The sequence below is a fragment of the Xenopus laevis genome, chromosome 9_10S (assembly GCF_017654675.1).
Source record: "Xenopus laevis strain J_2021 chromosome 9_10S, Xenopus_laevis_v10.1, whole genome shotgun sequence".
In the NCBI taxonomy this organism is placed as follows: Eukaryota; Metazoa; Chordata; class Amphibia; order Anura; family Pipidae; genus Xenopus; species Xenopus laevis.
In genome coordinates, this window is record NC_054388.1 from 110,820,786 (window position 1) to 110,846,128 (window position 25,343).

At 38.8% G+C, this 25,343-nt stretch overlaps 1 protein-coding gene across 1 annotated transcript; it reads right to left on the minus strand.

The window, feature by feature from the left end:
- Nucleotides 1-11,181: 11,181 nt before the first annotated feature.
- LOC121398967 lies at nucleotides 11,182-21,989 on the minus strand. The gene is made up of 4 exons (XM_041578642.1): nucleotides 21,554-21,989; nucleotides 19,206-19,332; nucleotides 18,653-18,726; nucleotides 11,182-11,937 (listed from the first exon to the last, which is right to left on the minus strand). Exons 1-4 carry the CDS (start codon nucleotides 21,870-21,872, stop codon nucleotides 11,468-11,470), a joined length of 990 nt encoding a protein of 329 aa, XP_041434576.1. The 5' UTR covers nucleotides 21,873-21,989; the 3' UTR covers nucleotides 11,182-11,467.
- Between the last annotated feature and the right edge of the window lie 3,354 nt (nucleotides 21,990-25,343).

A 25,343-nucleotide genomic window follows, 5' to 3' on the forward strand; every position in this document is an offset into this window, starting at 1 on the left:
AGAGGAAAACATGATCATGACCCATTTTACCTTTTTTTTTTCTCAGGGATTATCTCGAAACAAAGGATAAAAAAATTCATGAAATGGGTTGCAAGCCAATCAATAAATTTGTATACTGGAAAAAATTTAATTTTTGTATTGATTGACTTTAAGGTTATTTGTAAAAATAATCCCCCATGAAAACAGTGCCTGTCTGTCTCTTGCTATTCCCATTTTAATCAAATAAATCATTTTAATGATTTTCTCTGTAATAATTAACCAGTACCTTGTACTTGATCCCAACTAAGATAAGGGGTTGTTCCTCTTTGAGTTAACTTTTAGTATGACGTAGAGAGGGATATTCTGAGACAATCTGGGATTTGTTTTAATTTTTTATTATTTGTAGTTTTTGAGTTACAGTATTGATGTTTTTATTCAGCAGCTTCCAGTTTGCAATTTCAGCTGCCTCATTACTAGGGTCCAAGTTATCCTAGCTACCATATTTGAATTTGATTTGATTTGAATAAGAGACTGGAATATGAATAGGAGAGGCCTGAATAGAAAGACGAGTAATAAAAAAGTACCAATAACGATACATATGTTGCCTAAGAGAGTTTTTAGATAGGGTCAGTGAGCCCCATTTGAAGTCAGAAGAAGAAAGCAAATAATTAAACTATAAAAAACTAAATAATGAAAGAAAATTGAAAACTTTTTAGAATTGGCCACTCTATAACATACGGAAAGTTTACTTTAAGGCGAACAAGCCCTTTAATCCTAATTGGAGGCAAAACAATCCTATTGGGTTTATTTAATGTTTAAATGATTATTTAGTACATTGACGGTATGAAAATCGTAATTATGGAAAGACCCAAGGTCGGACTGGGCCAGTGGGGCACCGAGAAAAAAACCCAGTGGACCCCCGGCTCTTGTGGGCCCCTCCAGCCAAGACTGAATCTTCCTGCCCACGACCTACCTTTTTGGTAGGTTGCAGCAAATGGGTCCTGGGCCCCCAAACCCGACCCTGGAAAGACCACTTTTCTGGAAATCCCCAGGTTCTGAGCATTCTGTATAATAGATGCCATACTTGTATTAAATTGGTTGTAATTGGGTCACCCATGTACTTTATACTTAACATTTACACATGTATATATATGCCAAATAAAGTCACTAATTCTAACCATTCAAAGAGTACATCTATTTTTATGTGTCTGGCAATCACCCATAAATAACACCCATAAATTGCAAGCCTCTAAGATTACATTTGTATGCACAGTGTACAGCTTTTCTTACTAGTCAGCTGTTTTGCTCCAGTGGTGCCCAAACTCCTCCTGGTTCAACTCATTTACTGGTCCTTTGTTGGAGTTCATACCAGTCATAATTTGTTCCGTTTTCAAAGGCATTGGCATAGCAGGAACAAGATTAAGTGTCACCTTATGCTTTATTTTATTAACAAATGAAACTCAATTCTCCTGCATCAAAGACATGCAAACATTCGTGCATGTGAACCACAAAAGGCCTCAGTGTTTCTTGTGTAAGACTTTCTGAATAAGAAGGTGCAGATCACCAATGTTTTAAAGTTATAACCTGAAAAACACGAGGGCTTATTTGCAACGTGAAGCAGGGTGCAAAGTGCAGTTTTTCCCACTACTCCATGTTCAGTGCCAAAATAGCGTTGACAGTAATTAATGAAGCATTTAGCGCTGAGCAGTGAGTAGTGAGCGCTAGTTGCATCTGCACAGGGTTTTCATGTGATATAGTACCTATGGATTGGAGGCTGATGTCATTCCAATATTTAATAAGGGATTACGATCTCAGCCTGGCAATTATAGGCTAGTAAGTTTGACATCTGTGAGGGGCAAATCATTTGAAGGCTTGTTAAGGGATCACAATCAAATTTCAAATCCAGAACCAGTGCTAGGCTCCCTGGTCTCGGCTCTTGCTTCTGCCTTTAATAGCCGCCTTTCACCTCGGGAGGAGCCCTCAGCTAATTGGATGCCACCAGGTCTTCTTAAGAGAGGAGCAAAGCTACAGGTTCTGGACAAGCAAAGGGGCCTAGGATACTGGATGGAAGGACACCACTAGGAAGGCAGGCCAGACAACACATCATGGAACAGGCAGGCCGGGCCAGCACAAGCAGAGGTAGAATAGTCAGACAGGCTGGAACCAGGATTGGAGAGCGTAGAATAGTCAGACAGGCACTGTTGCGTGATGCATAAACCCGCACGCACCATAGCAGAACCGGCACTGGAAGGAATCAGACGCATGTGGTGGGAGTCCCGTCAAAGGCATGGCGGGCGCCCCCCCCCCCCGCATGCCAACGGGTAAGCCACTAGACCACCAGGGAAACTATCATCACACCTCTGGATCAACTGGCAGTTAGGCAGGTTAAAATAGAGTTAAAAGGTTGAACTTGATGAATGTGTGTCTTTTTTCAACCTAACTTTATATGTTACTATGTAATAACATTTATCTGGTGTTTAAACAATAACATTTAACCTGTGTTATTAAACTTAATAAACTGAAATATCCACAAGAAGGTGCAGGGCATGAGCATGCTCAGATTAAGGGGCTGATTCACTAAGGGTCGAATATTGAGGGTTAATTAACCCTCGATATTCGACTGGGAATTGAAATCCTTCGACTTCGAATATCGAAGTCGAAGGATTTAACGCAAATAGTGCGATCGTACGATCGAAGGATTACTCCTTCGATCAAACGATTAAATCCTTTGAATCGAACGATTCGAAGGATTTAAATCCAACGATCGAAGGAATATCCTTCCATCAAAAAAAGTTAGCCAAGCCTATGGGGACCTGCCCCATAGGCTAACATTGACTTCGGTAGCTTTTAGATGGCGAACTAGGGGGTCGAAGTTTTTTTTAAAGATGCAGTACTTCGACTATCGAATGATCGAATAGTCGAACGATGTTTAGTTCGAATCCTTCAATTCAAAGTCGTAGTCGAAGTTCGAAGTAGCCCATTCGATGGTCGAAGTAGCCCAAAAAAAACTTTGAAATTCAACGTTTTTTACCTTCGAATCGGCCCCTAACTGTCAGTAGTGATGGGCGAAACTGGGGGAAACGCATTGAAGTCAATGGGCATCAAAATAATTTTGACGTGCATCAATTTTGATGTGAACAACAATAATACACGCAACTACTTGGTCCAAATACATTAAAGTCAATGGGTATCAGAATAATTTTGAAGTGCAGATTTTTTGCCAGCAAATTGTCTTAATTCGCTTGTAGCAAAACGTGGAAATTTGCCACAAATTAGTGTCTGGCCAATTTATTCGCCCATCACTAGCTGCCAGCCCACAAATCTTCCTGCAGGTAGAAATCATAAAGGCATATGGAAAGCACTTTGCACATAGTTGGAATGTTTTTCTGTTTATTTATACTAACAATACAACTCTCATAAGACTTCTTCCAAATAAGCAAAGATATAATAGTTCATGTGACCAGCATCTAAGTCTTATCCTATCCTTAAGGTGTGACTATGTGGATATTTATTTATATTTCCCCTGTCTGTTCTTATAATCCCAAAAATATGCAGCTGGACACATGCGCCATCTAAACAATTGCATTGATCACGTGTAATTAAACCTTATAGAATAAACTGTACCAAAATAAAACATGCAATGTCTCTGAAGCCTATAGATTGCTTTAGAATTCAAATAACGAAATAAATCAGATGTTCTCAGTACTATAACACCCCATCTGATCTCTAACGTTGACTGTGACATCGTTTTATGATTTCAAAGTACAAAGTTCCATTTCTGCCAGCAGATTATTTATATACACATTTACTGCCATGGGCTTTTATTCCATTGCTTCCTTATTTGCCATTAAAGTTTTCAAGGAAGCATTATTTATGGAGATTATTTGGGGGCAATAGCCACTTGCTTGTGTGCTGTACGTGAATCATTCTTAATTATTCAGAAAAGCACATCGTAAATTTCGTATCAATTTCTGAAATATTTTATAAAGAGGCAAAACATAGTCCATTATAAGTTCTTTGGCACTTAATTCCTAAGAAGAGAGGCAAATAAAATTATTGGCCATCTTTTTTTATTTAAAGTCCAAAAAATCCTCTATAGTCATGCTATAGTAAAAATGTATATTTCTTGAAACATCTAAAATACAACATTACCCCACATGGAGCTTCAGATGGCCTATGACTAAGTGCTGGGTAAGCATGAAACGTGTTAGACTCCATGTAGGGTAATGTTGTATTTTAGATGTTTCAAGAAATATACATTTTTAATATAGCATGACTATAGAGGATTTTTGGACTTGATATGGATTACCTCTGTTTGGTCACTAGAGGTCTCTGTCATGCTTCTTGTAACTAACGTTAGTCCCTATAGCCAATATAAATGTTTTTGACTATTTTGTCTTTGACCATCTTTTCATTTTCCTCAGTGGATAGTTTCTGCCACATTGCGTCCCCTGCCTTGCTTTTTTGCTTTTTTGGGGTGCCTAGGGTGTCTGTAGGGTTCTGTATAACTCCTTGGGCTGCAGTTTGTGTGCTTGAGTCAGCTGAAGTCCCCCAACATAAATAAATTAATAGGAGCACGTATCATGGTCAAAAATGTTCCCATCATGTCCTATAAGAAAAATAAAACTATAGCCTCAATATTAGTAAAATCGGACATGGGAAGTCAAATCATGAAACAAATCACATTACAGCCAATAAAAAATGGTACTTTCCCATGCCTTGGGTGTAACTGCTGTTCTAATTGCCAAAAAGGTGGAGTAGTTCATCATCCCCGACAAGGCACCCCATTGTAAATACGGGGGTACTATACGTGCGTCACTAGTTTCGTGATATACAGCATTAAATGCCCTTGTGGCTTATTGTACGTGGGACAAACCTCACGCCCCATTCGAGAGAGAATTAGGGAACATGAATCTGCAATTAGAACAAAAAAAAACCAGAACAAGCAGTGGCTGCCCATTTTCTAGAAGCTGGGCATGGAGTACACCAATTGAAATATTGGATCATATACCCACACCCAGACGGGGTGGGGATCGCATAAAATTTCTATTGAGAAAAGAGACACTATGGATCAGGAGACTTGGGACACTTTCCCTGCATGGACTGAGCAGGGAATACGATCTACAAGCTATTTTTCGCTGAGATTGTTTTTATTCAGATTTTAATTGTTTTTTTTTTAAATATTTTGTTTTGTAGATAACATACATTAATGATTGGTCTGTGACCTACAAAGAGTTAACCACAAAACAAATTGATTTAAACTACTTAGTAACAGAATGTATGCAACTTGGTTTTTCAATGTGAAATGTGACCAGTAGATGGCGCTTAATAGCCGAATTTTAGTTACAATTGTAACAAAATGTATGTAACCTGTTGTCATTACCAATATGTAACCAGTAGGTGGCGAAAATTTGCCCTATATAAGGGGGTATTTCAAAATGGTGATTATAGAGCTGAAGAAGCTGCTCGGATGAGTAGTGGAACGTCTTCAATGATTACTCAGCAAGTCCAGTTGTTTTTAGATTTAGTTATATTAGATATACCATGACCTGGATGAATGAAAATCTTCATAGTCATATGGTGATTATAGAGCTTGATAAAAGGCCTGGAGGGTCTGAAACGTCGCAGACCAGGTTGTTTGCCATGTGAATTTCCAATAAAGGCATTTTATACTACTGGTGCTGTACAAACTTTTTCTGAACTCCTTGGGCTTTCCACATTAGCTCTGTCTAGGTGCAGCTATCTAGTAGAGGGTTTCTGAAGCTGATATAATTAATAAACAAGCCTACTCTCCTAAGCATTCATCCCCTTGACAAACTACTTCTGATCAAAATGGCTGCAATGGTTCCCTAAATTATGGTTTAGACAAGCTTTGCACTCCATGAACTTCCCTTTGTTGGCACCAAGATTCCCTGTAAGCAACACCTGATCTAACTCGAAATTCCTGATGTATACAGTATGCTTCAGTCTATTTTGGGTGATATATTCGTCTCAACTGTTGGAGCTTAATCTTGTCCCAGTGTTTTCCTCTCACAGGTCTGTTTGAGAATATTGCCCTGGTAACTTTATTTGTTGAGTATCCTGTGTTTTGGTTCCAGCTCTTAGGATTAATAGGTCTCAACCACATTTATTTAGTATTTGATGCAATTGCTCCTGAAATTCCTTATTATCGCTACATTGTATAAATTCAAGTGTTATTCTTAAACCTTTTGGAAGCTGTACAACATTTAAATGCTCTATTAAATGGCAAGAGAGGCCCCCAAAAAACATGTTTATCTGAGCAAAAGAAGGCGGTACATGTGTACAATATATTACCCTTCTCTCATATTTGTATTTAGGTTAGTTACAGTATGTTCCAGGATATGAGCATGTGAGGATATGAGCATGCTCAGTTCAGCTGCCAGTAGTATTCCTGCAGGTAAAAGTCATAGAGGCATATGGAGAGCACTTTGCACATGAGAGAGTCGAGAATCTATTGTATGTATTTATACAGTTGATATGTATATCTATTATTTGGAATGCTTGCAACCTGGGGGTTTCCAAAAAGGGGTCTTTTAGTAATTTGTAAAACTATACCTGGGATCTACTTAAAAAAACATGTTCATGTACTTAGACTGAACAGTGAGATGTGTGTATAAATAAATATTTATTTACTGATATAGGGACACATTCACCTACATTTTCACTTCTTCAAGTGGGTCACAGATGTTGGGGGATTACACAGAAGGGCTTGAGTCTTTCTATTCATCACAGCAACATTATACAAATAATTAGTTGATTTTAGTTAGTTTCATAGCATAAACATTCAGTATATAAAACATGTTTCATATTTACATCTTGTTCACGTAAAGAAAGGTTTGCTTTATACAGTAGTTAAAGGGAAGGTAAATAAAATGCAGAATTCAACATACTCTCGCGTATTCGGCGCAGATCCAGGACATCACAAGGACAGCAGGGTTAAGTGCAAAATTTCAGGCTTTATTTCATCATACACACAGGTAAGGGTTTTAGCGGTGGGCGTGCATGGCTGACTTACGCGTTTCTTGCCGGATCCCCCGGCACTTCCTCAGAGTAAATAAAATGGTAAAGATTTAAAGAAATTAACATATTAAATCATCCCCACATTTATTAAATAAAGAATAAGTTATTTTTAATGTATGAGCCACTAAACATGGTTTGAGGATCTAGGTATTGATACACTTTGTGTAAAAAGTAAAATATAGAGACCAGCACTTTTCATATTTGGGGCCCTGCTTTCTGCCGTTGGAGTTTTCAAGCCAATTAGTAAGATCCTAAAGTTGCTTCCATTTCTGGCAATAATAATAATAATAATAATAATAATACTGCTATGAGGATATGAGTCAGGACCATTAACCTTGCTTGAGTATTTTGAGTAGGGTATGAAGCTTCCGGGACGAGAGGTAGATCAAAATAGAATTTTAAATTATCTTAAATACCAGCTTCCAGTATTGAGCTAAGACTATCAAGGCTGGGGTTGTTTTCTCTGCAAAAAAGGCACTTTTTACCCATAAAGTGGATCACTGTACCAGAGGCCTCCCCTTCAGACTAGAGGAAAAGAAGTTTCATTTAAAGGAACAGAGTAGGGGGTTCATCACAGTCAGGACAGTGAGGTTGGGGAATGCACTGCCGGGTGATGTTGTGATGCTGATTCAGTTAATGACTATAAGAGGGACTTGGATGATTTCTTGGCAAGGCTATTGTGATGCTAAAATCTATAGTAAGTGTATGAGTATATATAGTTTATGTGAGTGTATGGAGGGGTCAGTGTGTGTGTATGGGGCTGGGTTTCATTTGGAGGGGTTGAACTTCATGGACTTTGGACTGTTTTTCAACCCAACTTAACTATGTAACTATGTAGCTGTGTAACCTCAGCACACCAAGGTGCTTACCATCCCTATCTCTTAATGAAGAGCTACTGTATATAACCTGAAAAGCCACAAACCCAACGCACCTTGGAAAGTTAGATAGATATTTGTGCATGTCTGGAGATTGTACAAGGAAATATAGGCTGTTAAGAGTTTTACAAGTGCCTACCAACACCTTAGAGAATTATCTCAGTGTTTGTTGAAACATAAAGATATTTCTAGAGATTGTTTAAAAGCACTAAAAATAGAGAGTCCTGACACATTCTTCATTTTACACCTTTATTTTCAAAGGGCACCATAATGCCACTCATAAAAGTGCCTGCCTAAAGATGTAAGCCCCTTGTTATCATTTATATTAGCTGTGGCTTTCAGTATAATTTGTATATGTTCTAGAGCTTGCTTTTTGAGTTTATGCTTAGTTAATTTTGCACAATTTTTTTGCAGAGACATTCTATAAGAACCACTACCCTTTCAGTATTAAAACTAAAATGTTGTTTTATTCTACATCTTTTATCAATTTTGTCCAGTTTACATTTACCACAAGGTCTAGTGCCTGACTGCTGAGTGGGGTTCATACCAGAACCATAATCAATTTTTCTCCTATAGGTTGTACTGATTCAAAATTGGGTTCTTTTTTTAGGAATGCCCAATGTTTACCTAAACTTCCTTTGATTTCTGTCTCCTAATTCGAATATGTACACATACAGTTAGGGGCAGATTTACAAAATTCGAGTGAAGAATTCGAATGTAAAAAACTTCGAATTTCGAAGTATTTTTTGGGTACTTTGACCATCGAATTGGTTAAATTCGTTCGAATTCGAACGATTCGAAGTAAAAATCGTTCGACTATTCGACCATTCGATAATCGAAGTACTGTCTCTTTAAAAAATACTTCGACCACCTACTTCGGTAGATAAAACCTATCGAAGTCAATGTTAGCCTATGGGGAGGGTCCCCATAGGCTTGCCTGTGATTTTTTGATCAAAGGATTTTCCTTCGATCGTTGGATTAAAATCCTTCGAATCGTTCGATTCGAAGGATTTAATCGTTCGAATCGAACGATTACGAAAAATCCTTCGATCGATCGATCGCAGGATTTGCGCAAAATCGTTCGACTTCGATATTCGAAGTCGAACGATTTTAGTTCCCAGTCGAATATCGAGGGTTAATTAACCCTCGATATTCGACTATTGATGAATCGGCCCCTTAATCTTCTCTTTTTGAAATATCTGAACAATTTCTTTGCAAACAAACAAGGATTAATCATATGGGGTTGGCATGCTTTACAGCCATATAATAATTGCTATTTTAATGTAAAATCTAGTTAGTTGCAATTGGTTTCATGAAGAGATCACTACCAATGGCCCCTTGTTGATCAATAAGCAAAGTAACATTGAGGCATCATTGTGGCTGTGCTATAAGTGTGTGTTAATGTAATGTTAAAGCTAAGAGTCTCAATGATTGCAAATAAGTTAAGGTCCCAATAAATGCAAATAGTAACTCATCATTACCTGCCATAAAGATATAAGGGTGGCTATATACTGATACAGGTACCACCAGGGGCGGGCAAAGCCAACTGGGAACCCTAAACAATCCAGCTGACCAACTCGTTGCTGAGAGGAGAGTACCAGAGGGAAAGGGAGAGCAGCAGAGGGAGCAAGTGAACACAGACTAGGAGTAGGCAGAAGACCCTTTAACAGGTACCTCCCCAGCGCCCTAGGCAGGTGCCTCTTCTGCCTACCCCTATTTCTTGCCCTGGGTACCACTGTAACAAATGCTTGGTAAACTGAATTAAATCATTAGTAAACACACTATTTGACTGCCACCACCCCATGAACAAATTTTTAGTATAATGGCGCAAAAGCAGCACTTACTGCTACTCCCTGGGTTTGTAGGTAAAATCTCTCCTTAAAGACAAATTAGTTGTGGGTAAGGCAGAAAGTCCTTGTAATCCATATCCTAATCACTTTGTGAGGAGGCTGCATCATGACCAACATCTGACCAGGACTGGGATATCCTATAGTTTGTATAAAAGATCCCTGGTGTCTCTAATACAGATTGGGAGGTTGACCTCAAACCTCTGTAGACGCCTTGTCTGCATTTAGATGGTAGGTAAAACATAGGGGCAATGGAGGACACATTCCACCAATGCTTTGAATTCAGATTTTGTGTGTGATTATCATTTTATGCTCTTTCTAAACTGTATAGTTGGATCAAAAGTCAATTTTTGGTAGCATTTCTCATCTGATTAGGGATGTCGCGGACTGTTCGCCGGCGAACTTGTTCGCGCGAACATCGGCTGTTCGCGTCCGCCGCAAGTTCGTGAACTTCGCGCGACGTTCGCCAATAGGCGTTCGCGTCAAAATCGTTCGACCATTCGACCATTCGATCGCTAAAATCAACGATTTTCGTTCGATTCGAACGAAAATTGTTCGATCCAACGATTAAAATCCTTCGACCGTTCGAAATCGAACGATTTTCGGATGTTCGAAGTTCGCGAACTGTTCGCGAACTGTTCGCAATTTTTGCCGGTGTTCGCGAACGGCGTTCGCGAACACATTATCGGCGGTTCGCTACATCCCTACATCTGATAACTGCAAAAGCATTTGTAGATTTGTGCCTCCTTTTGGGTTACCTTTCCCTGCATTACCCACCTCCATCCTTTATTGATCCACTTTGTTGTAATAAAACAATGAAAGTACAGTAATTGCAAAAGATGTTTTTCTGTCTATATGAATTATGTGGTCACATTGTCATTGCCCTCTTGCCAAATAGTTTTAAAATGTTTAGTGGTGAGTACAACTTTCTCTTTTGTTTGTATTTTATACATTTCTAGTAATGACTAAATGTACCATTGAAACAGTTTCAGTAATTGAATTAAATTCATAGAATATTCTATGAAAAGACCTCCAAAGAAGGGGCATCACAGACATGTAAAGAAATATAGATAGAAGCCTATAGTATCAACATTACTTGATATCAGTCTTATATATAAGACAGGACAAATTATTTGTTTAGGTATAACTATAGGAGACTAGGGGGATAGGCAGGGGGGTTGGTAATTACTAGTTTTACTAGTCAAAACTATTTTTTGTTAGGGAGCACAGAGGCATGCAGTTATTCCCAAGAGTGGCAGATTACTTATACAAGAGGTGGGTTGAGGTTACTGTTTATTGGTGGCTTTATGAAATGCAAGATATGGTACAGTGCATATAATAACATAGGTATGAGGAGGGGCAGGCAATATTTGATTGACAGTGAGTTAAATGAGTTTACAACAGCTATGAATGCTTTAATAAAAAAAAAAAGAATTTGGATTTTATGTTTAATTTGAAAAGGACATTAATCATACAGGTTTTTATGTCTGGGTGACAGGTCCCTTGTAAGTTAATCATAAACCCTACAGTAACTACAATTACTATGACACTTTTAGACTTAACATAAACACCTAGGTGTTTGTGTTGATTTTATATATTTTAGGAGCCCCCTACAGTCACAATGTTTGCTTCCGAAGTAACTATGCCCCTGCTGATACTATCATACGAAATGCTGAATTTTTTATGTAGACTTCTTAAGTCTTAAAGACAGTTTTAAATTATTTGTCATTGATTTTTGCATGCACCTTTTCTATTCCTGTGCCTCCTACTAACTGTATCACATTCTACTTGTTTCATTGCTGCTGCAGCCAGTCTTCTAGCTTCTCTAGCTTCTTGTCTCAAAGTCTCCAACTCCTTCTCATGTTCCTCTGCTTTATCTGACTTTTGGTTTATTTTCAATGCCTTTATCTTCTCAGTGACATCAAAGTCATGACTATATTTAATCAGAATTTTCTTTCTCTGTATACGGTCTTCCTTTGGTTTCCTTGGGTGCTCCATCCGGAACATGACATTGTCCAAGACATGTTTGAGTAGTGTAAGGAAATCTGTATTTCTCCCCAGTGTCTGTAGCTGATCCTCTTTAGAGTAGTTCTCCACTGCCACAACCACCTCTGCACCCAAACATCTAAACACCTTTTCAACCTCAAAATAATTCCCAGTTGTTTTGAAAGTGAGGCCAACAATTGGGAAAACACCTGAAACAGTAAAAGACATAAATATTTATGTAGCATAAACACACTCCCCATCATAATGAAAGTCAATATTATCTATATGACATTGATACAGTTTATATTGTGCTTTACATTACAAAGTGCTCACACAACAGTTTAAGAGCTGTGAATGTAAACTGAAAGAGGATATTGCATTAAGGAAGTGGCGCAAATTCCAGAGGTATAGCTGGGACAATACAAACAACTACATGTACAATTGGAAGGAGGAGCGAGTTTGTCAGCGTCTGGAACGCGGTAATCATTAATTAATCATTAATTAATTCCAGGTACTGCTGACAAGTCGAGGGGACACCGCGCGTCACAAGAGGCAGACTAGAACATTGACCAAGAAAGGAGCAGACAAAGAACCAAAAAGATGTTGCATCTTCCTCCTATACCAGCAGTAGCCTAGACGACTATGCAACTTCAACTGCAGCAGGTTTCTTAGAAACCCCGATGAAATACAGAAGTCGCCGCAATCCCAGGACCTCAGCTGTGGGTTTTTTTTTTTAGAAACCCCAACAGAGTACAGAAGTACCTATACCCAGAGAAGCATATCCACGCAGAGAGAGGACTCACATGAGTTAAATAATCTCATTGTTAACCTGTCTAAGATTACTCTAACTGCAGTAGAGACTTCTATTATTAACAGGATTGGGCTTCGTGCCATCTTACAAGACTGATATTTTTGATTTGATTTTCATACGGCTAATCAAAGTTAAAATGTGTTTAAAAGAAAGCACACCAGCCCCAAAAAGACTAGCTAAAAAAAGCAAATATATACCTGAAATATCAAATGAAAGCTTAACCTCCATTATTAAAGGATAAGTAAACCTTTAAACTAAGTGAATGTGAAATTGATGAGGGGGCTATTTTAAGCACGTTTGTCATTTACAGTACATTCATTTATTATTTATTTTTTATTCCAAGATATTAAGGGATACATGTACTGTTAATATGAATGAATTTTGTTACAACAGCGCCACCTGCTGGTCAGTTTCCCACCAGTCTGACCACCAAGTAGTCAAGGAAGTTGTCAGGAGAAAGAAAGAGGCTGATGTTCTTCTGCTTAGGAAAGATGTGAGAAAGGTTTCTAATTTTATTCCTAAGCAGAATTGAATCTGGGTTCAATGGTAGCCCCTTCCTTTGTCAAATTGTTTATGTACCATCTTGAGACAAATCTTTTTGTCAAAGAACCGTATCTTATTTCGGTCACTTGGGAAGGATCTATTCAAATCTTTGAAGAAATGATGAATACGGCTAATGAGAAACATGCCACAGTAACATTTACAATGGAGGTGTCTAAGACTGAGTTACATTTTTTTGACATGAATATAAAAGTAATAGATGGTGAACTGGTCACTAATCTGTACAGTAAATCAATGGATCGCAATAATCTATTAGCACACTAAAAGCTTTCACAACCCTTGGATCATTACTGCTATACCCAAAGGCCAATTCTTGAGAGCTAAAAAGATCTGACTTGCGTGAAATTTCCGAAACGGGGAAAAATTCGCGAAACGGCGCCTGCGCCTCATTTTTGACGTCCGTTTTTTCTAAAAAAAAATTTTGACGCCGGCAAATTTTTGCCACAAATTTTCGTGGGCGTTTCGCGAATTTATTTGCTGGCGGCAAATCGCGCAAATTCGCAGCGAATTCGCGCCTGGCGAATAATTTTACCCATCACCAAGCGCCACTGATCTCATAGTTTAAAGCAAGGGGATACCCTAAAAACAAACTTTAGATGAAGTTCAGGCTACCCCAGTAAAGCTTTGTTAAAACAAAATATAATTTTATAAAAGCTAATAGAATTAGTTTTGTAAGCAATTATGATGCAAGAAGTCTGAGAAGTCATTAAGTGGTTTTGGCCGCTACTTAAAAAATAATATGGCAAATTATTTCAGGATGTACCACAATTTGCATACAAAAGGGGTTCTAAGGGGCAGATTTATAAAGGGTCGAATTTTGAATTCATGAGTTTTTTAAAACTCCCATAAACTCCCATGAACTCCAAATCTGACCCTTGATAAATCTGGCCATTAGAACCGATTTCGATTTAAAGTTGTTGGTTTAAAAATTGAATTTTCTAAACTCGGGTGAATAGGATCGACCTAAAAACTCCGAAAGAAAAATAAATGTCAGGAAAGCTGCAAACAACTCCAAATTGATCCCAGGATGTCATCCATTGGATAAAACAGCAATATGGCAGGTTTAAGGTGGCCGAATAGTCAAATGTGAGTTCTTAAAGGGCCAGAGTATGATAAATCTCAAAAATCTAATTAACATTTTTGAAAAAAACGTGAATCAAATTTTTACAATTCCCTAGTCCAATTTGACAGTTTTGGCCATAAAAAAATCGACAATTCAATCGACAGTTCAAATTCAAAATTCAAATTTTATAAATTCGCCCATCACTACACAGAGGCAATAGAAAAGGAGGAGGGATATGTCTGTATGTTAGGCAGGATTTAAAAGCTTATATAAAGGAGGAGGTTATATCAGAAAATGAGTTTTGTGGGTAGAGATCTTCACCAATTGTAAAGAGTCCAGCAAATTAATTGTAGGAGTCACTATAGACCCCCTAATGTAAGCGACAAGGCTTAGCTCCTGATGCAAATAGGCTGCTAGTTGGGGGGCAGTAATGATAATGGGGGGGTTTAATTACCCAGATATTGATTGGGAAACAGTAATGTCAGGGCAGTTAATGGGAGATTATAAATTTGTTGCATGACAATTTTATGGAACAAGTTGTTGAGGAGTCAACCAGAAAAAATGCTATTCTGGATCTAGTGATCTCTAATCTATAATATCTGATGCAAAAAACAAATATACACTGGGGCAACAGAAACCCTGAATTTCAGAAAAGCTAATTTTAGTGCCTTGTGAGCCCTTAAGATCATAAATTGAGGCATTATGTTGTCATCTAAAAAGATTATCAACAAACCACAGAACAGAAATTGTTGTCATTTAAAAAGATATTAAATTGTTAGTGTTCTCAATTTATTTATTCCCTTAAGAAGTAAATTTAGAAGCACTAAGAATCACCCTTTGTGGCTTAATATAGAATTAAAGAAGTTGAAAGGAAAGAAGAGAAATGCAATTAAAAACTACAAGTCTGTGGGGACAGAAGCTGCATTTAATTAATATAAACACTATTATAAATGTTGTACAACCGCAATCCAAAAGGCAAAGATAGGAAATGAGGAGTGTATTGTGGCTGAGGCTAAGACTAACTCCAAAAAGTTTTTGCTCCTCTAAATAATAGTTTTAACAGATACAGAAAAGGCAAATATGCTTTACTTTAGTGTATACAATTGAGGATTCAGAGTTCCCAGGCTCACTTCATATCTGCACTGTTGGCTTAGCTCAATCTAGTCAGTGGCTGACTCAGGATATGATTCATAAAGCTTTATTAAAAATTAATGTAAATAAGACGCCAGGGTCAGATGGCATACACCCCCGGGTTCTAAGAGAGCTTAGTTCGGTTTTAGTCTGACCTCTATTTCTGATTTTCTCAGATTCACTTTCATCTGGTACAGTACCTATGGATTGGAGGAAAGTCATTCCAATATTTAAAAAGGGATTACGATCTCAGTCTGGCAATTACAGGTCAGTAAATTTGACATCTGTGGTGGGCAAATTATTTGAAGGCTTGTTAAGAGATCACATTCAAAAATTTGTCCTAGTGAATGGCATTATGAGCAGCAATCAGCATGGCTTTATGAAAGATAGGTCATGTCAGACAAATTTGATTGCTTTTTATGATGAGGTAAGTAAGATTCTGGACAGTGGGGTAGCAGTAAATGTGATCTATTGCCAAAGCATTTGATACTGTGCCCCACAAACGACTGCTTTCTAAACTAAGGTCTGTTGGGCATAATGAAGTCATTTGCACATGGATAGGAAATTGGCTACAGGATCAGGTACAGAGGGTGGTTAAAGAAGGGTACAGAAGATAAAGAAGGGGGGATACAAAAAAAAAAAAAGTTTTCCACACCTACAAGAAAATGTTTTTCAAAAAATATTTAACAGGATATTAAATAAGCCGTTGTGTTACATGACAGATATGTAAATTGTAAGTTACTTATATAGTTGAACAAGATGTTTTTAATATTATCCAAGAAATAAATAACAATATTGTTATACATTCATTTATTTATTTCCATATAAGTATTCCAGGGGTTCCAATTTTTCAGGTGTTTGTGCAAAACATAATTTTTATATGCTATAACCTCTTCAGCATGTCTTATCTCCTCAATTAGTTTTACCCACTCTGTTAAGAGGCTCTTTAGATTTTCATTTACGGGGAATCAATGACTTTGTCAGAAACTAGAATATATTTGATAGTTGGTATGTTGATAATCTTTTTAATATTATTATCGTTAGGGATGTAGCGAACTGTTCTGCTGCGAACTAGTTCGCGCGAACTTCGACCGTTCGCATCCGCCGAATGTTCGCGAACGTTTGGGAACGTTCGCATTTTGAGTTCGCGTTCGATTCGAATACAAGTCGTTCGACCATTCGAATTCCTTCGACCGCTAAAAATCGAACAATTTCCATTCGTTCGAACGATTGTAAGCATTCGATCGAATGAAAAGCATTCGATCGAATGGCTTCGATCGTTAGATTAGAATGAAAATCCTTCGATCGAATGATTAAAATCCTTCGATCGTTCGAATCGAACGATTTTAGCGGGTGTTCGAAGTTCGCGAACTGTCCGCGAACGTTCGCATTTTTTGCCGGTGTTCGCGAACGGCGTTCGCGAACACCAAATCGGCAGTTCGCTACATCCCTAATTATCGTATAAGAGTAAAACTGCGGAAGGATGTAAACTTAAAAGATTGGGATATATTTTGTCAATAATAGATTGTATAGCCTCCCAATAAGGTTTTAAAACTTTGCATCCATACCAAATATGTTCATAGGTACCCTTTTCCTCTTTACATCTCCAACAGAGATCTTCTGTGCCATATATGCTTTTTAATTTGTACCATCTTGCCAAAAGTTTATAAGATGATTCATATGATGCTGTAGAGGTAAATGTTTTGTATGTATTGATGCAAATCTTTTCCCATTCATCTGTCGAGAGGTTAAAGTTTAATTCCTCTTCCCACTTATGGGCAAATGGAGGTTTTGCGTCTCCATTTGAGATCTGACTTCTATAGAAAAATGAAATTGGTCTTTTTATATGATTAATGGTATATTCTTAACTTGGAGTAGGGTTTTTAGTGGGGTCCCTCGGGGCTTGGTGTTGAGTCCACTTTTATTTAAATTGTTTATTAATGACTTAGGGCAGGGTATTGTAAGTACAGTAAAACTATGCAGCCCAATTAATTCCATCCAGGATCCATCCTTGCAACAGGATCTTGACTAACTGGCAATCTGGGCAGCTAAGTGGCAAATGAGATTCAATATTGATAAATGTAAAGTCATGCACCTGGGATGTAACAATATCCACTTATACCCTTAAAGGAGAAGGAAAGCCCCAGGGCGCAAAACCCCTCCCCCCTCCCGTGTATTGCCCCCCCCTCCCTCCTCCCCCCTGGCCTACCCCTCCCGCTGGGCAAATGCCCCTAACTTGTTACTCACCCCTCTGCGCAGGTCCTGTCCACGGAGTTCACAGTCGCCATCTTCTCCCACGCGCGTCTTCTTCCTGCTCTGACCGGCGTCTTCTGGCGCATGCGCAGTAGGAACAGGTACCGGTACAGCTCTATTGCGCATGCGCCGAATGTCACGAAGTGAAATCGGAAAACTTCGTGACATTCGGCGCATGCGCAATAGAGCTGTACCGGTACCTGTTCCTACTGCGCATGCGCCAGAAGACGCCGGTCAGAGCAGGAAGAAGACGCGCGTGGGAGAAGATGGCGACTGTGAACTCCGTGGACAGGACCTGCGCAGAGGGGTGAGTAACAAGTTAGGGGCATTTGCCCAGCGGGAGGGGTAGGCCAGGGGGGAGGAGGGAGGGGGGGCAATACACGGGAGGGGGGAGGGGTTTTGCGCCCTGGGGCTTTCCTTCTCCTTTAATGGGACTGCACTAGGCAAATCCATTATGGAGACGGACCTTGGAGTCCTTGTAGATGATAAACTTGTCTGTAGCAAGTAATGCCAGTCAGCAGCATCAAGGGCAAATAAGGTCTTGAGTTGTATTAAATGGGGCAGAGAGTCACGGGAGGAGGGGGTCCCACTGTATAGAGCACTGGTAAGGCCCCATCTAGAATATGCCGTACAGTTTTTGTCTCCATCAATCAAACAGGACATTATTGTATTAGAGAGGGTACAGAGAAGGGCAACTAAGCTGGTAAAGGGAAAATCTTAGCTATGAGGAAAGACTGGCCAAATTGGGGATGTTCACACTGGAGAAGAGGCGCTTAAGGGATGATATGATGACTATGTATAAATATATAAGGGGATCATATAATAATCTCTCTAATGATTTATTTACCAGTAGGACTTTCCAGCTGACACAAGGTCACCCATTACGATTAGAAGAAAAGAGGTTCCGGCTAAATATTGGGAAGGGGTTTGTTACAGTGAGAGCTGTGAAGATGTGGAATTGTCTCCCTGAATCAGTGGTACAGTCTGATACATTAGATAGGTATAAGAACAGACTGGATAGGGTTTTTGCCTTCCTCTGGATCAACTAGCATAAGTACTGATTCCAGTAGATTATGTTTCTGCACTGAATGTAATTGATATTTACCTGTCATGTCCCGGCAGATTTTAAAAAAAGCTTTAATTTGTGACATCACCTGCTCTGGCAATGCAGCCCGTACCCTGCAAGTAAAAGATACATATGAGGAAAGTGACACCAGCAAATGAATCCTAGGAGGAAGTAATTGATGGATGTACATACAGGGGTCTGATACAAATCAGTAAAGCAATTAAAAAACAAAAACAAGGCAATAATGAAACAAGACCTACCTATAATAATAAATCCCCACAATGCCGTGCTCAGTAATACAGTAAATGCAGTTAGTCCTGATTCCCAATACAATCACACTATTCAGTGCAGCACTGTTACTTCAGTTCATTCAATTGACACAATTTTAAAGCTGGGTCCAAATACTTTCAGTTAACACTACTAAGTGAGCTCCACCTGGGTGTCAATGTGGCCATGAGACTTTAGAGGCCTAGGGCTTGACAAGAACAGTGAAAATAAATGAGCTGAACTGATTGCAACAGGCTGAATGCAACGGTAATTTTATGCGAAACAGAAAAGAAAATCAGGCCTGAATTAAAGAAACTTTACTCACTTATAAATAAACACCGGAACTATAAAGTCTGTATAATTTGGGTCCAACTCAGAATCCTCTAGCTTGTATATAAAGTCTTCATAACCATCTTTCCATTCCACCTTCTCATTAAGGGGCATAAAGTTACCTGGAAGTTAAGAAATAATCCTTACAAACATACCTATGAATCTGTATAACAGATCATACTGTACGAATGGCATTAAACATTTTGAAGCAATCAAAAACTGTACAAACACGATCATCATTGGACTTGAAGGCCTCTTACATGTGCTCACCTGTGTTAAGAACTGAGAAAGTAAAGAGTATAAAACATCTTGACCTTTGATATTTCTGCTCCTGATACAGTTGTTCTTAAAGGGTCTCCACTCACACAACATCCCTTTTAAGCTACACTGACACTACTGGTCTTAAAGGTCCAACAGCTTACTACATATTTTAAACTGTTACAATATAACCCATACATCACGGATTTTACGTATTTTTTTGTGGTCCCACCAGTTTCAATGCATTTCTATGGGTGCTATTCCCATTTTTAACGTTTTGCTTTCCTGGATTTTATGTAGCTTTTTAAGGCTTGCCCCTACCCAAACTCTATTTATATCAGAAGTGAGCTCTGCAGTGGAAGTACGTGACCCATGCTGCAGAAGGAGAGGGCTGGAAACACAACCATGTCAGAAGTGGAGAGCTATGCTGGGACACAATACAGAAGACTGAGAAGCAGTTGGAAATGGTGAGCTGTGTTGGAAGGGGTAGTACATGCCTTTTAAATCAAAAAAATACTCCTGTACCTATCTCTTTACATACAGTATATGTGTCTTTAATACATTTTCCTTATTTTACATTTTCCCGTATTTTACATGAAAAAATGTAAATTTGGGGTTCTTCAAAAACAAAGCACTGCAAATAAATGTGCTAATGATTTATTTACCAGTAGGTCTTTCCAGCTGACACAAGGTCACCCATTCCGATTAGAAGAAAAGAGGTTCCAGCTAAATATTCGGAAGGGGTTTGTTACAGTGAGAGCTGTGAAGATGTGGAATTCTCTCCCTGAATCAGTGGTACAGGCTGATACATTAGATAGGTACAAGGAAGGGTCGGATGCTTTATTCACCAGTAGCTCCTCCCAGCAGACAGGAGGGAGCCAATGAGATTAGAGGAGGGAAAGGGGTGTTACAGGGAGAGCTGGGAAGTGAATCAGTGGTACAGGCTGATACATTAGATAGGTACAAGGAAGGGTCGGATGCTTTATTCACCAGTAGCTCCTCCCAGCAGACAGGAGGGAGCCAATGAGATTAGAGGAGGGAAAGGGGTGTTACAGGGAGAGCTGGGAAGTGAATCAGTGGTACAGGCTGATACATTAGATAGGTACAAGGAAGGGTCGGATGCTTTATTCACCAGTAGCTCCTCCCAGCAGACAGGAGGGAGCCAATGAGATTAGAGGAGGGAAAGGGGTGTTACAGGGAGAGCTGGGAAGTGAATCAGTGGTACAGGCTGATACATTAGATAGGTATAAGAAGGGGTTGGATGGTGTTTAGCAAGTGAGGGAATACAGGGATATGGGAGATAGCTCATAGTACAAGTTGATCCAGGGACTGGTCCCATTGCCATTTTGGAGTCAGAAAGGAATTTTTTCCCCCTCTGAGGCAAATTGGAGAGGCTTCAAATGGGGGTTTGTTTTGCCTTCCTGGATCAAATGGCAGTTAGGCAGGTTATATATAGCCTTAAAGGTTTAACTTGATGATCGTGTGTCTTTTTTCAACCTAACTTACTATCCAGATAGCTCTGAAGTATGGGAAGGCCATCTACCATAGACTCCATTTTAATCAAATAATTAAAAATGTTTTAAATTGTTTCTGTTTTCTCTGTCATAATAAAACAGTAGCTTGTACTTGTCCTAACTAAGATATAATTAATCCTTATTGGGTTTATTTAATGTTTACATGATTTTCTAGTAGACTTAAGGTATGAAGAAAACACCAGGTCCAGAAAATTCTGGATAACAGGTCCCATACCTGTATTGGGGTTGATGGATTTTACTCTTGCACCTTAAAAAGGCTAAATGATTAAATGTTATTAAATGGTTTACTTCTTCCCTGGAAAAAAAGAGCAAGTGAATTGAAACGAAGTTTAGTTCGAAAACGAGAGGGTTAAATATTCTGCAAATATAGTAAGATAGGGTTAAAAGGCAAAGTATTCCCTAGTTCAAGTTTTTGAATAATCAATTTAAAATTACTATTATGCTTATCACTTTATATCAATCAACAATGGGGCCATCGTCATGTATCTGTGTAAAAATCTGCACAAAGGTACAATTGTTGAGGAAACTCTTTATGTAGCATTTCACTTACCCAACTGAGCATAAATCATTCTCATCTCAAGGTCAGTCATTTTTGCAAGTCCTCTGTTATCCACAACTGTGATGGTTGATGTGAGTTCATAGGCTCTTCTCTCCATGGTCTTAGCACCACCTATTATATTCCCTGAGTCAGCGTGAACTTTAAAATTTCCTTTAGACAGAACATATTTGAGTGAGTTGATGAGGGCAGACTTGCCGTGACCTACTAACCCAAACAGCTGCAGTAGGACCCGGTTGTAGCCCTGGTTCCCCTGAGGACAATTGTTCAGACTGAAGTTCTGAATGTTGTCTCTGAGCTGGTTATGTTCCATAGCTGAACTGTCCCTGAGAATCTCTCTCCTGTTCTAGAGGCTGCTCCTTCTGGGACTCTCCTTGCATATAAAGATTTCTGAACTCTTTCACTTTCATTTTTTTATATTTATCTGTGATTACTGTAATTAGTTCTGACTTACCATAGGTCAAATAATTCACTTTTTTATAATCACATTACATTTTAATCATTTTATTACACCAGATACCAGAAGAAACAAAATAGTCAATATTCAATATATGAAGAAAGAGTGCAATGCTTCTCTATTTAGGAACACCCTTTTAATTCTGTCTAATCTGGGTTTACACCCTATGGTAATGTCACTGTGTATGTGATTGTCTTATTGTCTTATTATATTGTCTTAGATGTTGGTAATGGAGATTTCTCCCCTATGAAACAGTCTGAGAGACCAATCATTGACCAGGAGGCACGTTTCCCAAAATAATGCAACTGAGCAGGAAAGTGCCAGTCTATGAATAATATGAATGGATGGTTATACTGTAGTTAGGACTATCAGATAGGTAGACCTTAATGTGGAATATGGTAACAATCACGTGAGCAAAAATACTTGTTTTTTAAAAAAATTAGTTTATAAGCAAAAAATGACTGATTACCGGAGCAGGGTATATGCGTTGCTCAATATTAAAGCTATTGGGTTCGCACACTCACAGAAAACTGCAAATACACAATGGTATGAATTATAAAAAATCTTTATATATCTATATATATTTTTTCAATTAATACATTGCACAAACAGGTCACTTCTTTATCAAAGATTAACATATATATGTACAGCAATGTCATCAAGTGAAAATACATACCACACTTTGTGCGAAAACAAGGCAATAAGGAAAAAAAACCACAGACAGCGGAGACACTTGCCGGCAATGAGAATAAGCCGCAACGTTTCGGCGTAATAGCCTTTGTCAAGGGGAATTCTGATGTGTTGTAGGATTACCCCAGGTATATATATGTCACGATCGCCGCCCGGAGCAGGTCCAGGAGCTCCGGGCGGCGCGTCCTTCCCTGCCGGCGTCGCTTCCAAAATGGCGGCGCCCATGGCCGCCACGTGGGTAGCGGCGCCGGCGCGATGACGTCAGCGCGTCAACGTCGGCGCAAGGACGCCGATGACGTCAGAATGGCGCCAAATTCAAATATAAAAGCCTTACCAAGACGCCAGAATGGCGCCCAAGTATAGGATTCATTCCTGTGAAGTTTCCTGGGTTTCCTGTCTGCTTTGCTGAAGACTTATCTTGTTCCTGTTTGTTGCTGACCTCTTGCCTGGACTTTTGGACTTTGCTAATATTCTGCCTGCCTTTGAACTCTTGCCTGGATCCCGACGACTCTTTTTATTAACCCTTTGGACACCGCGACCTTGCTCCCTCAAGAGGGCTTCCTCCTCGATCCTGACTACCTCCCTGGAGGGACCTCCCGGCTCCCTGACAATATACCCAATTCAACCAAACGCCAAGACTCTGTGTTCGTGCGCTTTCTATTTCCTGGTTTGTGATGTCACTTCCGCTAAGGTCACTACCCTGGATAATCAATCCAGGGCTGTGATGCGGATTACCCTGTGCTTATGACTATATCCTGTGCAGACACGGAAGTTGAGCCGCATCTAGAGCCCGTATCTTAGCAACCAAGACAAACAAAGAAAGGGGGAAAAAGCATACATACATATAGCGTATCTTAGCAGCAACAGCGATACATAATTAACATAATCAAATGATCACCAGACAGACAGTTACTCTCACATTTTTTCAAAGGCAAAACAAAGCTATACAGTGTAAAACCTAAAAGTGTCAGTGCATAAAGTGCAAATGCATAGACTATATTAATGCAATACAAAACCCGTACATACTCAATTAATATATAGTGAATAAAGTACCCCCTCTTGTAAAATATAAGGATATTATAAGTTACCGAGGAGTTTCATGACCATATAAAAGTACGAGGCCGAAGGCCGAGTGTTTTTATACAGGTCATGGAACTCAGAGGTAACTTCTAATATCCTCATATTTTACAACTGGGGGTACTTTATTTATTATAATACACAAGTTTCAGTGAGTCATGTGACAGAAATGACATCACTACTCACCGTTTATAACTGATGACATCAGAAGTCACCGTTTATAAGGATATAATTTACAAGGTATTCATAGCTTTTGTGTATTATATAAAGATAAATACAAAGAAGTTTAAATTCATGAAATAAAAAAAATGTCATTAGTACAGGTTAAAGTGACAGTGCATAGCTCTACTCTTATTATATTCATATAGGGTGCAAACCTATTATTTAATGGACATTAAGGGACACATTAGCTATTGGTCGAATATTGAAGGTTAATTAACCCTTGATATTCGACTATCGAAGTAAAATCCTTCGACTTCGAGTATCGAAGTCGAAGGATTTACCGCAATACTTCGATCGATCGATCAAAGGATTTTAATCCATCGATCGAACGATTTTCCTTCGATCAAAAAACCTTTAGAAAACTTATGGGGAAGTTCCCCATAGGCTTACATTGGCGAAGTAGGTAGTCGAATTTTTTTTTTAAAGAGACAGTACTTCGACTATCGAATGGTCGTATATTCGAACGATTTTTAGTTCGAAGGTTGAAGTAGCCTATTTGATGGTCGAAGTAGCCAAAAAATACTTTGAAATTCGAAGTATTTTTACTTCGAATCCTTCACTCGAGCTTAGTAAATGTGCCCCTAAGTGACTGTGCTCTGCAATCATTATAACTTTAAGTGACAGTGTCACATAATTAATTTATTTAAAAGTGCAGTTATATCACGTCCATCTCAGCACCAAGTCATTTTAGTGAATCCATTCAAAGTGATAATGCCTTTTATATTGCAGTTCATGATCAAGTATAATTCAATACATCACCAATGTCCTATGGGATCTGTAGAAATTGTATATTTTACACAAAATTAAAAACTTAAAATTAAACATCAGAACAAACATAAAAATTCTCTACACAGGCCGAGGTCTCAGATCATAAAAAAAATGCATATTTAGAAAAATAAGGATAGTTCCCTATCCTCATTCAGTCCATTAGGAGAGAGAGCATTCAACCATCGCTGCTTCAGGAGTAGCTCTCTATCCTATCCTCGGGTGGGTGTCCTCATCTGTTCTATACCCATAACTGGTTCACTTGATCCTGTATAAAGTGCCTAGCTATGGGGGATGAACTTCTGCCCAGTCTAACATCACTTCTTTGTTCCCCAATCCTAGTGCTTAGTGCCCTTGTTGTCTCTTCTACATAGATTTTTCCACATGGGCACTTCAAAATATATACAACATGATCCGATTGGCAATTAATATAGTCTTTTATTTCATAGCCCTTACCTGTCATAGGATGGTAAAATGTATCAGTGTGTACCACAACGTTGCAATTTAAACACCTCCCACGTTTATACATCCCCTTTGTGGGATAAATGTGGGAGGTGCATCAATTGCAACTTT